General features: G+C 45.9%; 1 protein-coding gene across 7 annotated transcripts in view; it reads right to left on the bottom strand.

Annotated features, from left to right (window-relative positions):
- The window catches only part of PRICKLE1 (prickle planar cell polarity protein 1), a 114646-nt gene that overhangs the window by 12405 nt on the left and 89559 nt on the right, over positions 1–12682 (bottom strand). For 3 of the 7 annotated variants that reach the window (XM_004765558.3, XM_045073146.1, XM_004765557.3), the window contains one exon: positions 727–912. In XM_004765558.3, coding sequence (XP_004765615.1) covers positions 727–858 — 132 coding nt within the window. In that variant the 5' untranslated portion in view covers positions 859–912. Of the gene's footprint in view, positions 1–726; positions 913–10177; positions 10380–10405; positions 10745–10798; positions 11226–11303; positions 11404–12682 lie in introns of those variants that run through there. The other 4 variants (XM_004765561.3, XM_004765559.3, XM_013063021.2 and 1 more) reach the window with 4 other exon arrangements.

Genomic DNA, 12682 nt, shown 5'->3' with positions numbered 1-12682 from the left:
CATTGTCTGTACTGTTATTTTATGTGTCAGGTTATCAAAGATCCAATGTCTAAGCAGTAATACTTCAGATGGTTTCTTACAGCTATTTCTTCTGTTCCAAAGCAAAAGCGTTGCTGAGAACATGGAAATGTTCCTCTTTCATTACCTTTCTGTTGTTACTATTTTTTCAAAGGTTAAGTTCCTCTCACTCTCCGAATACACATGTCAGACAGCCACATAACAAATGCATGACCAGAGCTCTGGATGTCATTCATGAGCAAAAATAGCATAACTGGAGGGCTTCTGGATTCAGGAGTCCAAAGGACTGAAAACTTTCATCAAGAAATTAAGGATGATGGGGCGCCTGGGTGGCTCAGGGGGTTAAGGCCTCTGACTTCGGCTTAGGTCACGATCCCAGGGTTCTGGGATCGAGCCCCGCATCGGGCTCTCTGCTCAGCAGGGAGCCTGCTTCCTCCTCTCTCTCTCCCTGCCTGCCTCTCTGCCTACCTGTGATCTCTGTCTGTCAAATAAATAAATAAAATCTTAAAAAAAAAAAAGAAATTAAGGATGACCTTAAAAGGCAAAAATTTATACTATCCAAAAAGTAAGGACTGAGAAGGGTAGGGTGTCAGTGTGGTAGTAATGGTATATATATATATGTATATATAGATATATATTTTTAAAAGCAATTCTTAAAAGTCTTATATCCCCTTGGAAAACAGAACACACAGGATGAGCAGTTCCCACCTGCTCTGGTCTGAGGCCTGGGGGCACCCAGGCATACTCCTCCAACGCGCAGCCAGAGTCATCGTCCGACGTGGAGCTCCTCTGACACCCAAAGGCGAGTTTGCTCATTTTGGGCTCCATCTCCAAAGGCATAAGAATCAAGTGAAGAGGCCGGTTTCTCAGTCACAGGACATCAAACAATGGCTGCTGTGGACACACAAGAAAAAACAAATTAAAACCCAAAGGCACTATTCTTACCCTCCAAGAACTTTTACTGAATGTTGTTTAAACACAGCTGGGCCTAGAGAAAGTAACCGATTACTGGTGTCATCACCCTCACAACTCTCAGGCCACGGAACCTTAAAATCTAGGGCCACAATGTAAGGGGCGCCTGGTGGCTCAGTGATTAAGCTTCTGCCTTCGGCTCAGGCCATGGTCTCAGGGCCCTGGGATCGAGTCCTGCATGGGGCTCTCTGCTCAGCAGGGAGCCTGCTTACCCCCTCTCTCTGCCTGCCTCTCTGCCTACTTGTGATCTCTGTCTGTCAAATAAATAAATAAATAATCCTAAAAAAAAAAAAAAAATCTGGGGCCACAATTTGGAAACAGCCCCCTTCACGACTCAGCATTTCAGAAAATGCTCCCCAAACTAGCGTAGTTCCAGTTGCATTTAAAAAATGCTCCTCTAACACACTATTCATTAGAAAGGTTCTCAAGAAATCGGCTTTGCTGACTGTCTAACTTTCGCACAAATGAAATCCTTGTGAAGTCCTAGGAGTCAAAGAAAGAAGTGTGAGGGCCTGCACCTCCCCCTGCCTCGCCCGCGCTGTGGGCCATGAAAAATGGCTCCAGAGAACGCCACCCCACTTGCCAGGTTTCTAGTCAGTGTTCTCAAGAGGCACCACTCTGTGTGCAGAATGGGTCCATGGGGGCAGACCGCTTGGGTTTCCAGGTTCTGATCAAGTTTCAAGAGACAGCAAAGTGAGTTTACTCAATGAGTGGAAAGAGCAGTTAAATCCTTCTATAGTACGTTCAATCCAAAGCCTTCACTATCAATGGGCTAGAGTCAGCCAAATAGTTCATTAATGAGTTCCTTCAACAGAAGTACTGAATCCAAGCACAAGGCAAAAATAAAATCCAGTGAGGTGCCCATTAGTGTTGAACTGCATTACTACCAGGCACTCACTGAAAAGTTACACTGTACCTACTATGTGTGTGACATGCTAGCAGCCAGCTCGTGGGCAATGTAAATCTAGTTCTGGAGGAACAGTCTTCCTCAGAGGGAAGGGCTGTAAAAGGTGTCAACACAATTGTCCCTGCCCGAGAGCCCAGGAACTGTGTTAGCAGCACTGAAGTTCCTTGTTAAGTGTCTTCTGATTCTTAACATCCTCCCTCATCCCAAGGCACCAAGGAAAAAAAGACACAAGACTTTCAGAATCAGCTTTCAGAACGCAACTTTATACCTGCTCCTTTCCCCTCACGAGAAAAAGTATACATGATTAGTTTGACCCCGGTTTGAAGAAAACAAGGCTGCAGGAAGTGCAGTGACTTGCCCAAGGTCACACAGCTAAAAGCCAGAGTGCAGTCTAACTCCTCAGACTTCCAAAAGTTGTTCTGCCTTAAAAAATTCTCTCGCCTGCCGAAACAAGTAGGAAAGGCAGTGAAGCCTGAGACCAAGCCCTTTTTCATCTACTATGTCAAACGCAACTCTACTTACAGTACCAGAATGTGTTACCTATCACACCCTGATTATTAAAACATATGCTTCCCCTTTTATAAGTTAAAGGACGTAAGAAATTAAACTTGTAATAGTCAACAAATGGAAGGCCAAACACCCAATGCCCACAATCTTTAGTAGAAGAAGGAGCGATGTCACACGGTCGTTAGATATGATTCCAACGAAAGATTTAACTCCTTCATGCTGAACAAAAAGTAAAGATGACCTCATTGCCTCCACTATCACTGGGAGGTTATGACCTTTTAAATAAGTCGTCATTTCACACAGGTGCAATTCATTCCCATCTTGACTTAAGAAAGGCTCTCTAAACTAAGGCACATTCCTTAGTCCTCAGTAAAAAGGGATGTGTTAATGAAAGTCAGAAAATTTCTTGGATCTAGTCTTTCCCTTTTGTTTTAGAAAAAGCAACTCCCACATGTCAAGAGAAGAGAACTAGAGTTTAAGAACTTAATTAGTAACCCAAAAACCCCACCAGGAGAGAAGGAGGGCCGGACTTCAATGTAATTTTAACCTGAATCTTGAAATATGTTCATTTGGTCCTTGCCAAACCTGGCTGAGGAAGGAGACACTACAGTACCTTCTCTGCAGAAACTTACGAAGAACATAAGATTTTTTTTTATTTTTTTTTTTATTTCACAGACTGAGATCACAAGTAGGCAGAGAGAGAGAGAGAGAGAGAGAGAAGAGGCTCCCTGCTGAGCAGAGAGCCCGACGCGGGGCTTGATCCCACCCAGGTGCCCCACGAAGAGCATAGATTTTAAATAGAACCTAAAAATTAAATGTCACCATATTATAAAACAAGAAAAAACACAAATTAAGACAAATCATGGATTTTCCAAACTAGCACAAAGATGCAGATTACCAAAGATCTGAATCCCTTTTACAGCTGTATTCCTTAGTTGTATTCCTTGATTAGCCTTTTGCAAAAAAAAAAAGTACAATTACTCTCCTAATTAAGGTAAATCAACATGAGCACTAGATGACACAGTCTACCTCCTCCCAATCACCTAGAGGGGCTGGCCACGCCTCGAGCCTGCCCTCCCCATATTCATCCCAGCCTCTCCACAGTCTACACGGAGAACTGCTGTCCACTAACAACATGAAGGGTCCAACTGGAGGAACATGAGAGACGAAGTCCTTGTTATCCCAGACAAGGTTTCTGGTTTCATCTATTGGTACTCTGACAGCTACCTTACTCCTCTGTGCCGGCCTGGCACGATTTGTGTTCTGATGTTTAATCCCCATATCAAGCAGCCCGAAGAGGGTGTATCTTGATTCATAGAGGGGGGAAACTGAGCCCACAACGATCTGCCACAGGACAACTGTCTGAAGGTCAGTTACCCATCGCTGCCTCCTAGAGGTGGATCCCGATAGGACAAGTTCCCTTTTTTGCCACCATCTTAGCCGTGCGCCTGAGCCACAGCCGTGACACAGGACGGACGGGGGGGGGGGGGGGGGGGGGGGGGGGGGGACAGGCCGCATGGCCCAGCGCAGGCAAAGTGAGCACACAGGCAAGAAGGATTATAAAAATTCAACGGCCGCATGAGCTGTTGATTCAGAATCTGTTCTCCGGAGAAGGCCTCTGTTTGCTTTGTATCAGGAGAAAGTAACTTAAAATGACAAAACATTCCATTCGTTTGCAAGGTCTCAGAGAGGACAAAAAAAAAAAAATTAGAAAAAGAAAAGTGACACAGCAGGACCTTCACTCAACCAGGCTGTAGTGAGAGACACTACAATGCCACTAGCTACTTCTTTACTTGAGAACACACAAGTTTGAATACGGCTTTTTCTTTTCTGTTTAAAAATTACCTGTCCAGAGACCCTCAGATTCTTGAGTATATCATCATCTTGTACTGCGTCATAGGAAAGCAGGTGACTGCTGAGCATGGTTCCTGCATTTTCTAAAATGTTAAAGTAATAAAAATGATAAACTTGCCCCCACCACTAACTCTTACTCTAGGCATGTACACTACTGTAGGGTATGTGCTTTGACAACACGACGAGAGGGGAACCTGGACATGACTTATGCTCTGGGTCATGATTAGGGGCTTCCTGGTGACATGTGAATGCGGTATGTCTCATCTGCCAAAATTCCACCTATTAGACCAAACACGAAACCAGGAATTGGATCTAATAGAGAAACATCATTAATTTCATTTCTAGGCCTTGTCATTTTAGGTTGGTCATGTGATGTAAAGACACAAATCAGATATACAAATGAACTGGATTATAATGGGAATAGAGCTGCTCAAAGCTGGGATTATGACAGAGAAACTTTCTCAAGATTTGTTTTTTTTTGCAGACCCACACTTAGATGCACAAGAGTGGCCCTGTCCTGTGCCCCGTCTTTTATTAATTTTGTATTTTATTTTTGCAAATTTGTATTTTGATGTAATTTCAAATTTCAGAAAAGGTGGAAGAGTAAGGGACTCTTATGTAGCTTTCACCCAGACTCATCGATTGTTTACATTTTGCTTCATTCCTTTTATCATCTTCCTCCTCCTCATGATCACAAACACTACACATGATTTTATGGGAACCATTTGGGAGTGTGTATTTTTATATTCTCTTACCTAACCTAGCTAAACTAAACATGGTATTTTAAAAATATTTATTTAAAAAAAAACCAAAAAACAAAAAACTGTGGGCAAGACACCATGTTAGATGCTCTAAATAAATAGAATAAAAAGCCAAAATAGCTTAGTATTCTGTGGTTATTGTGAGGCAGGTTTACTTCCTGGTCTTGAAATGCTGTAATTTAACTGAATGAACTTAATCATATGTGAATGACAATTATGTAAGAACCAATTCTGTGCTAGGTTTGCCCCTCCTAGGGAAATGAATCAGTAGAGGCCCCACCTTGCCAATGTCTCTTTGTAATTCTGGATGTTAAGAAGTCTCATCATGCAGGGAAAAAAGTAAAACAGTTTTCAGGAATGGGTCTGTTCAGGTTTCAGAGTCTGAGCCTTAAGGAAACGTGCAGAGGAAGCGGCACCTTTAAGAGCTACCAGCACAGTCAAAGATGTCCTCGAGGTCAGCGCAGCACGCAGGAATCTGAACCAAATCAGAGCAGGTTAGGAGGTCCTTGCAGACACAATTTGAAGAGAAGACTAAAAGCCAGTTAGAAGAATCTAGGAGAGAAATGAATGGCAGAAGAAAAGAGCATGGACACAAGGGAGGGGAGAAAGAAGCCTGAGATTGGGCAGAGAGAAATGAGATACTTTTTTCTTAGAAAGACAAGGATTATCCTGGGGGTGCTCCGCGCCGCCAAACAGACGGTGGGAGAGTTTCATTTCCCTCCTTTATCCCTTTCCTCCCTCTTCCCTTCAAAACAGTTAAACAACTACTTCTCACCATGTAAAAAGACTCAAAGACAAACCCCTCGCAGGTGTAGGACTTCTCAATCATCATATAATTGTCAAGAGAACATCTGACCCAAGGGCTAGAGCAATACTTAGGGAATAGGATCTGGGGCTTCAGCATTCAGTAAACTCAGCCTTGAAGCCTTCAGACCTCTCCCAAGTCAGAGATCATGAGGTCTTATCTTATGGCAACTATTTTTCTTTCAAAGACAGTGTAAGTATGGGAAAGGGTTTTTTTTGCTTGTTTTTTGTTTTTTTTTTAAAGATTTTTTATTTATTTAACAGAGAGAGAGAGATCACAAGCAGGCAGAGAGACAGACAGAGAGAGAGGGGGAAGCAGACTCCTTGCTGAGCAGAGAGCCGGATGCGGGACTCGATCCCAAGACCCTGAAATCATGACCTAAGCAGAAGGCAGAGGCTTAATCCACTGAGCCACCCAGGTGCCCCAGTATGGGAAAGTTTTGAAGAAAGGAACGGCATGAATATAAAGAATTAGTTAGTATCGACATGTGTCAGTTGGCATTATTACTTCCACTGTTAATTAGTGGGAACATTTTCTTGAAGCTGATCGGCAACATCCAGAATAAGAACAACTTAATAACAAAACAAGGTTGACATGTGAATTTCATCTTCTTTTTGAGGTCAGGAGGTTGTCTAACCTTTTGAAGGGCAAACAATTTTGACAAACTATTAGCCTCCATTCCCAGATCTCTTAGAATCAGCTTCTAACAAGTCCCTCCATAAAATCTCCAGTACCAGCTTGTGTGCATGTGTGTGAGCCCACACCCACCCAGAGACACACGTGGTGCGTAAGGGTCTACACACCGGGGTATTTCCAGGTGTCTTAGGCAAAGCAACAATTGTGAGAACCCAATATATGACTGGCTGTAAGCTGACCCTTGTCAACTTATCAGAACATGGCCTTATTTATCCAACACCGTGATGTAAGGAGGGGTTCCTCATGAAATTTACTTCCAGATTAATTTATTCCATTTATTCATTCATCCCCATAGTTAAAGGCCATTACTGAGTGATTCCAGGACATACCAAAAAGAGGCAACTGAATTTATTCAATTACACACTAGAACTTAAAAAAAAAAAAATGTATCCATGATGACAAGAGTATTTCCAAATTCTGTTATACAATTCCTTGCTTTCTTGAGTGGTGCTATGTGTGTACTGTATGTGATTTAGCCTTTGGCTGCTAATTTGCTTTCATTCTTAGTAGAAAGTGAACAGTAGAAAGAACACAGGCTTCAGGAATCTAATCCAGCCATCCAGCTGGGTGTGACCTGGGAACCGAATTCCTCCACTAGAAAGTAAGGTTAGAGCTCTCTTTCAATGCAAAGCTTATGTCTGGAATCACATGGCCCCACACTCATGGATTTAAGATGGCTGACAAACTTTTTATGTTTTTCCCTCCCTACTGTCATGATTGATTTTTTAATTCCTGCTGCTTATTAAGTAAGTAGCCTTTTCTCTTTGCCCACAACCAGCAACCTCCAAATCTTTTGTTTTATGTTCTGCAAATTAGGCAACTACAATTTGAAAAAATTAGTTTAAAAGTATACAGAGTATACAGAATCGCTTCTCGGCCTTTTGGCTAAGATCAAGGGTAAAAGTACATAGAATCATTATACTATGAACAAAGGCTTACACATTCCTTCTGTGAGTACAGTAATCACTGGTTAAATAAGATAACGTACAATGTGTGAAGGTATTTTGCTAATTAAAAGCAGCTTTATTATTTTGCTATGCTATTCTGGTCATTTAAGAATCACTTACTTTCTGCTGTGCTATAGGCTGCATCCAGGACAGCTAAGGATTACTATTTTGACTGACCTTGCCGTATACCTTGCCATAAATGAGCCTTTACTATTTTTCCCTATAAAGCTTAGTAAGTCAGCACAGTATATGAAGGTCCAGAGGCAGAGAAGAGTCAAGAGTTTCGCTGGAAGACAGAAGCAACAAGAGAAGGCAACAGGAGCACCGAATGCCATTGTCAAGAATTAGACACATCAGGCAGGAGACTTTGTGCTTAACTCTCATAAGGTGACAGGAAGAGACAAAGGGCATGTGAACAGAGTGCCACCGACGGTCTCAAAGAGAATTAATACAACAGGGATGGTCAGGAAATAGAACAGGAACCTAGGAGGGCCCTTTTAGTCCACGGCTACTAAGAGAGCCTAAACACGGTGGCTTGGGGAGATGAAGTAAAAGGAACCAATAGGAAAGGGGGAAACTGGGTCAAAGACAGTCTTGAGTCTTCTGTGACTGAAAGACGATGCACTAAAATGGAAATACGACATAGGCAAGTCAGAGGGGAATAAGGATTAAAGGGGGTTGAGGAGAAGGAGTTCAATCAGATACATAACGGACATTTAACTATACATCAGTTCTGGTCTGGTTCCCATTATTAATCATTTTCTTGGACAAAGTCACCAAGCCAAATTAAAATCATGCAAATAGAAAACAGAATAATTTTCAGTGCCTGCCATTGAACATGAAGTCCAAGGTCATACCCCTAATTACAAATACTTTCTCCAAATCCACTCTAGTTCCTACGCGAAGATTACCGTGGCATTGCAGGATCCCTATGAAAAGGTACTTCTTGTGTGAACCTGCCCAGGGAAGTCAGAAATCCTTTGATCACCAAAACCCAGGAGAGATACCGATTTGTGAAGTCAGTTGGGCTAACATTCTCTAGGGGTCCCCTGCTGCTAAGCGTCATTCTGTGGGCCACAAACTGCTTAACAACTTCTTTGTTAAACTGCTTGTTAACAAGGCCTTAGCACACAGAAGATGCAGATCACACATACCCATTCAAGAGCTACTCTAACTCTGTCAGGCTAAATATGCAGGTGAATTAAATTTAACCACAGACTAACTTGGCAATACAAAAACCTGTAACACTTCTATTCTTCACAACACAACATACAACCCTATGGATATAGGCTTTTTTTTTTTTTTAAGCCAGAGACCTGTAATCACCATAGGTATCAAAACTATGATAACCAAGGTTTGGATTTCATAGTAGAGACCCTGAACTCTTATCTCTTTAAAGCTTTCTCACACACACTCAAAGAGCACTCAGAGCTTCCAGTCTGCTAAAGACAAAAGTTCAGAGCCCAATTCAGTTTTATTTATATTGAAATGAACTGCAGAGATAACTGCAAAATAAAAACATAATAAAGGTATCCAAAGACATTGCCTAATGAAAGATTCTTTTGCTAAAAGTACTTCATACCAGCAATTAGTGGCATTAGGCCATGTGCCCCTTGGCATTTTCTGTATTTTCCAGGTAAACCTCCGTCCAACTTGTACATTTTCCAACAGCTGAGTGGCCTGTCATGTACCATCCAATTGCCAAGAAGCTATCCACTTTTCCAAGAGGAAATGTGCAACTCTGCGGGGTTTCAAAGCATTCTAATTTCATGCACAAATACATTCCACGACAGTAAGACAGACTGCTTAACAAAAGGAGGAAACATGATGACAAAGCATGGTCCTCTGCCAGAGCGACGCTTTTGGGGTCAGGTTTTTTGGCTGTAAACCGGCCTATACAGACAAAATCCAAACGCACGCTGGGGTGTGCGGCGGACCACGCAAGGCACTGCGCTAACGAACCAGTTATTTTCCATAACGGGGGACGCAGATATTTTCGCAAATCGTGTTCCAGTCAGGCTCCTATTGATTTTCTGAATTTCTATTTTCCACGGCGGCCCAAGGAAACGGCAGCCAGACTTGACTCCAATGTACACACAGACTCGGGTTTCACCCCGTCACCTGTTGGCTCCTGAACAACACCCCTCTTTGTGAAACTTACAGCACTCATTTGAAACAAGTTTCCAGAGAAAACACTTCAAGAAAGTGTTTGAGAAGTCACAAGACTCGAGTTGTAAAAACAAATTCCACACATAGCCTGGTTTATACTGACACAGATTAATGGGAAATCCCGAGCTTTTTTAAGAAGGGGTCGGAGGGGAGCCGGAGGGAAAGGATGCCACCCTTCTCGGGGAAAACGCGGCCGGCTAATTCTAGACAGGGCTGCGAGGGACGGCTGTCGGGGTTCCGCTGGGTCAACGCAGGCCCGCCGGCAGGAGAGAGACCCCCCCCCCTTAGAGCAGCCGTCGGCGCCCCGCAAAGCCCGACCCTCCGCTCGGGCCGCAAGGGGGCGCCCCGGGCCGCGGGAGGGACGGGACCCCCGGCCCATTCCTAGACTGCCCCCCGCCGCCCCCTTCCGCACCCAGAAGCCGCGCCCCAGACCCAGCGGCTGGGAGCGAGTCCTTCCTGGGCGCCGACGCGAAGCCCGCAGAGCACCGCTCCTCCCTTCCCCTGGGGGACAATACAGTCGCCCGTGAGTCCCCTCACCCACCTCCAGGGGAAAGCCTCGCGCCGCCTCTGCGCAGCGCCCCCTCGGAGGAAGAGCACTCGCCCCGCGGCTGGACGGAGCTACTGAACGGCCGCCGTCTCCTCGTCTCCCCCAACTTCCGACGAGAACCCCCTCCCCGCGGGCGCTCGGGGGGCACCCCCGCAGCCCTCGGCGTTCAGTCGCCGTCGCCCCGCTGCCATCAAGCCCCCGGGGCAGACAGCGGCTCCCCACCTGCGGCTGCGGGGCCGAGCGCGGCCTGCAGCCCCTCCTGGCGCCCGCCGCGGTCCGCGAATTCGCGGAACCGCTCCGCGTACTCCGGCGCGAGGTGGTTCCCGAAGGAGAAGAGGACTGGGTGCCCCCCGGGTCACCCTCACCCCCCCGTTTCCGGAGACCCTAGCAGGGCGGGGACGGAGGCACGGAGGCGCGGGGGCGGCGAGCGCAGGGCCCCTGGTAAACCGTGCCGGGACGTGCCCCTCACCCCGGTCGGGGCTCAGCGCCTGCCCCGCCCAATGGGTGGGGGTCGCTGCCGGCAGCCCCCGCTCGGCCGTGATGCACCCCCCACTCCACGCACACACATCCGCAACCCCCTTCAAACCCCTTTCGGTGCAACGCGGCGGTCCTCACCCGCTGCAGCCCCCTAACCAGCCGTGGGGGCCCGGCAAAAGGTCCTTCAGCTCCCCGGAGACCCTCCGTCCCCGCCGGCGTCGCCGACTCGGCTCCCCCGTGTGTGAGTCGCCTCGTCCAGGCCACCGCATCCCCCACACCCCAGCGCTGCGTTTCTCCAGAACCATCCACCGGGGAGAGAATAATCGCCGCGTCCGCTCTGCGCCCGGGGCCGGCGCTCTTCAAAAAGTAACCAGAGCCCGCATTTTAAAAAGTAACCATTTCGCTTCCTGCGGCTCCTAGGAGCGCGTCCCGCCGGCCGCCCGGCTCGCAGTCCCAGCCCCGCGGGGCACCCGGCTCCTGTCCGCAGGAGGCGCCTGCCCAGCCTGATCTCGCGGCCGCCCGCTTTCCAGGAACTGTCACTGCTGACCGTGCCCCTGGCAGGTCTCCACGAGGTCCTGCGCGCACACGATTCCTCGAAAAGTTACCCACCCACTTGGCCAGCCTCGCGGCTGGCGCACCTTACCTCCGTCCGCCCGCTCCATTCCCAGGAGCCCTAGTGAGAGGAGCGGCTGAGATGCAAATACCCCAGGACGCTTATGTAAACTTCCCCCTCCCGCAGGTGCACGCGCGGGCCACAAAACGCTGGGAGAATTATGCAAGGCCACCTCTTAAAGAAATCATCTCCACTCAGCCCCATAAACATGATGTCAGCAAATGGCACGTTTAACCAAGTTCTCACTTGGAAGGGCTCATTAACATATGAATTCTCCTCTTAGGGCTTTTGCATTTCGCAGTGATTCCTACTGCTTAGAGCAGGAGGTTTATTTTTATCGGTAAATAACGGCAAAAGAAAAGGTGCCAGGTCAAGGGACACACTTAATGGAGTGCATGAATAAGCATTTTTATGAACAGGTGAACTCCATATCATTATTCAGACACAAGAACATGCCTCATACTTAAGGCTAATCTTGGTTTTGAGCTGATTCCTAGGTACACTGAGAGAAAGTGAAGTTTGGCATTAGTTATCTACAGAAAAAAACAAGAGAAGCAAAAACAGGACCTCAAAGCTTACCAAAAAAGAAATGATAGATCAGTACAACCAGGACCTGAGGCACCCATCTCTTCTGAACTACAGATTTCAATTTCTACAATAGCCTCCTTTGTCACAAGGTGATAAAATGCCAAGGGAGGGGAGAGAAAAAAGACTCCATAATTAAAAATGTAAGGATTTTGTCCGTTTATAAAGTGCCATTAAATAAAAGCAACTTGAAATGGTCACCAGTTCCTCAGGCATCCTCCCTTTAGGTTAAAAAAAAAAAAAAAAGTCCTCCATCAGGATTCCTTGGGAGTGCTTTGTAATATATATGTTTCGGCAGTATACAACTCAACAATAGCTCATTGTAACTGTGAGTTAAAAATACACAAACAAGTTGCCATAAATGGAGCAGTTAAGTAAATAACTCTGGCCAGTTTCTGTTATCTCTGCCTTAAAGAGAGGAGAAGCTCCTTTTTTTTAAGCGATGGTTTTAAAGTGGCAGAGACAAAAATTTGTGTCTCTGCTGGTAGACTAATTCAGAAACACGGATTCAAACAACGGGATTTGTAATTCAAATAGGCTCTCTGTTGGCCAATATGGATACCGGTTTTGAAGACGGTTCCTAAACAGTTGCAAGGTAGAGCTCCTCTGGCCTTCAGACTGTGTGGGAACTTGTGGGAGGGAGGGCAGGGGGCTTTCAAGGTTACCACTTTCCTCTGTGGACCTGTGAAATTAACCATGAAGGCCCCATCAGATTTCCTTTTTCCTATTTCATTCTGTATGGACTTCCTCAGGAAAGTCATCCACTGAACAGTATCTAGAGGACAGAATTTGCAGGGATGGACTTAAGTAAAATCCTAAATTAT

Source organism: Mustela putorius, unplaced genomic scaffold (assembly GCF_011764305.1).
Source record: "Mustela putorius furo isolate JIRA1106 unplaced genomic scaffold, ASM1176430v1.1 tig00537227_pilon_pilon_pilon, whole genome shotgun sequence".
In the NCBI taxonomy this organism is placed as follows: domain Eukaryota; kingdom Metazoa; phylum Chordata; class Mammalia; order Carnivora; family Mustelidae; genus Mustela; species Mustela putorius.
Note: the sequence above shows the minus strand (reverse complement) of the source record. Positions and strands in the feature narration are given on the sequence as shown.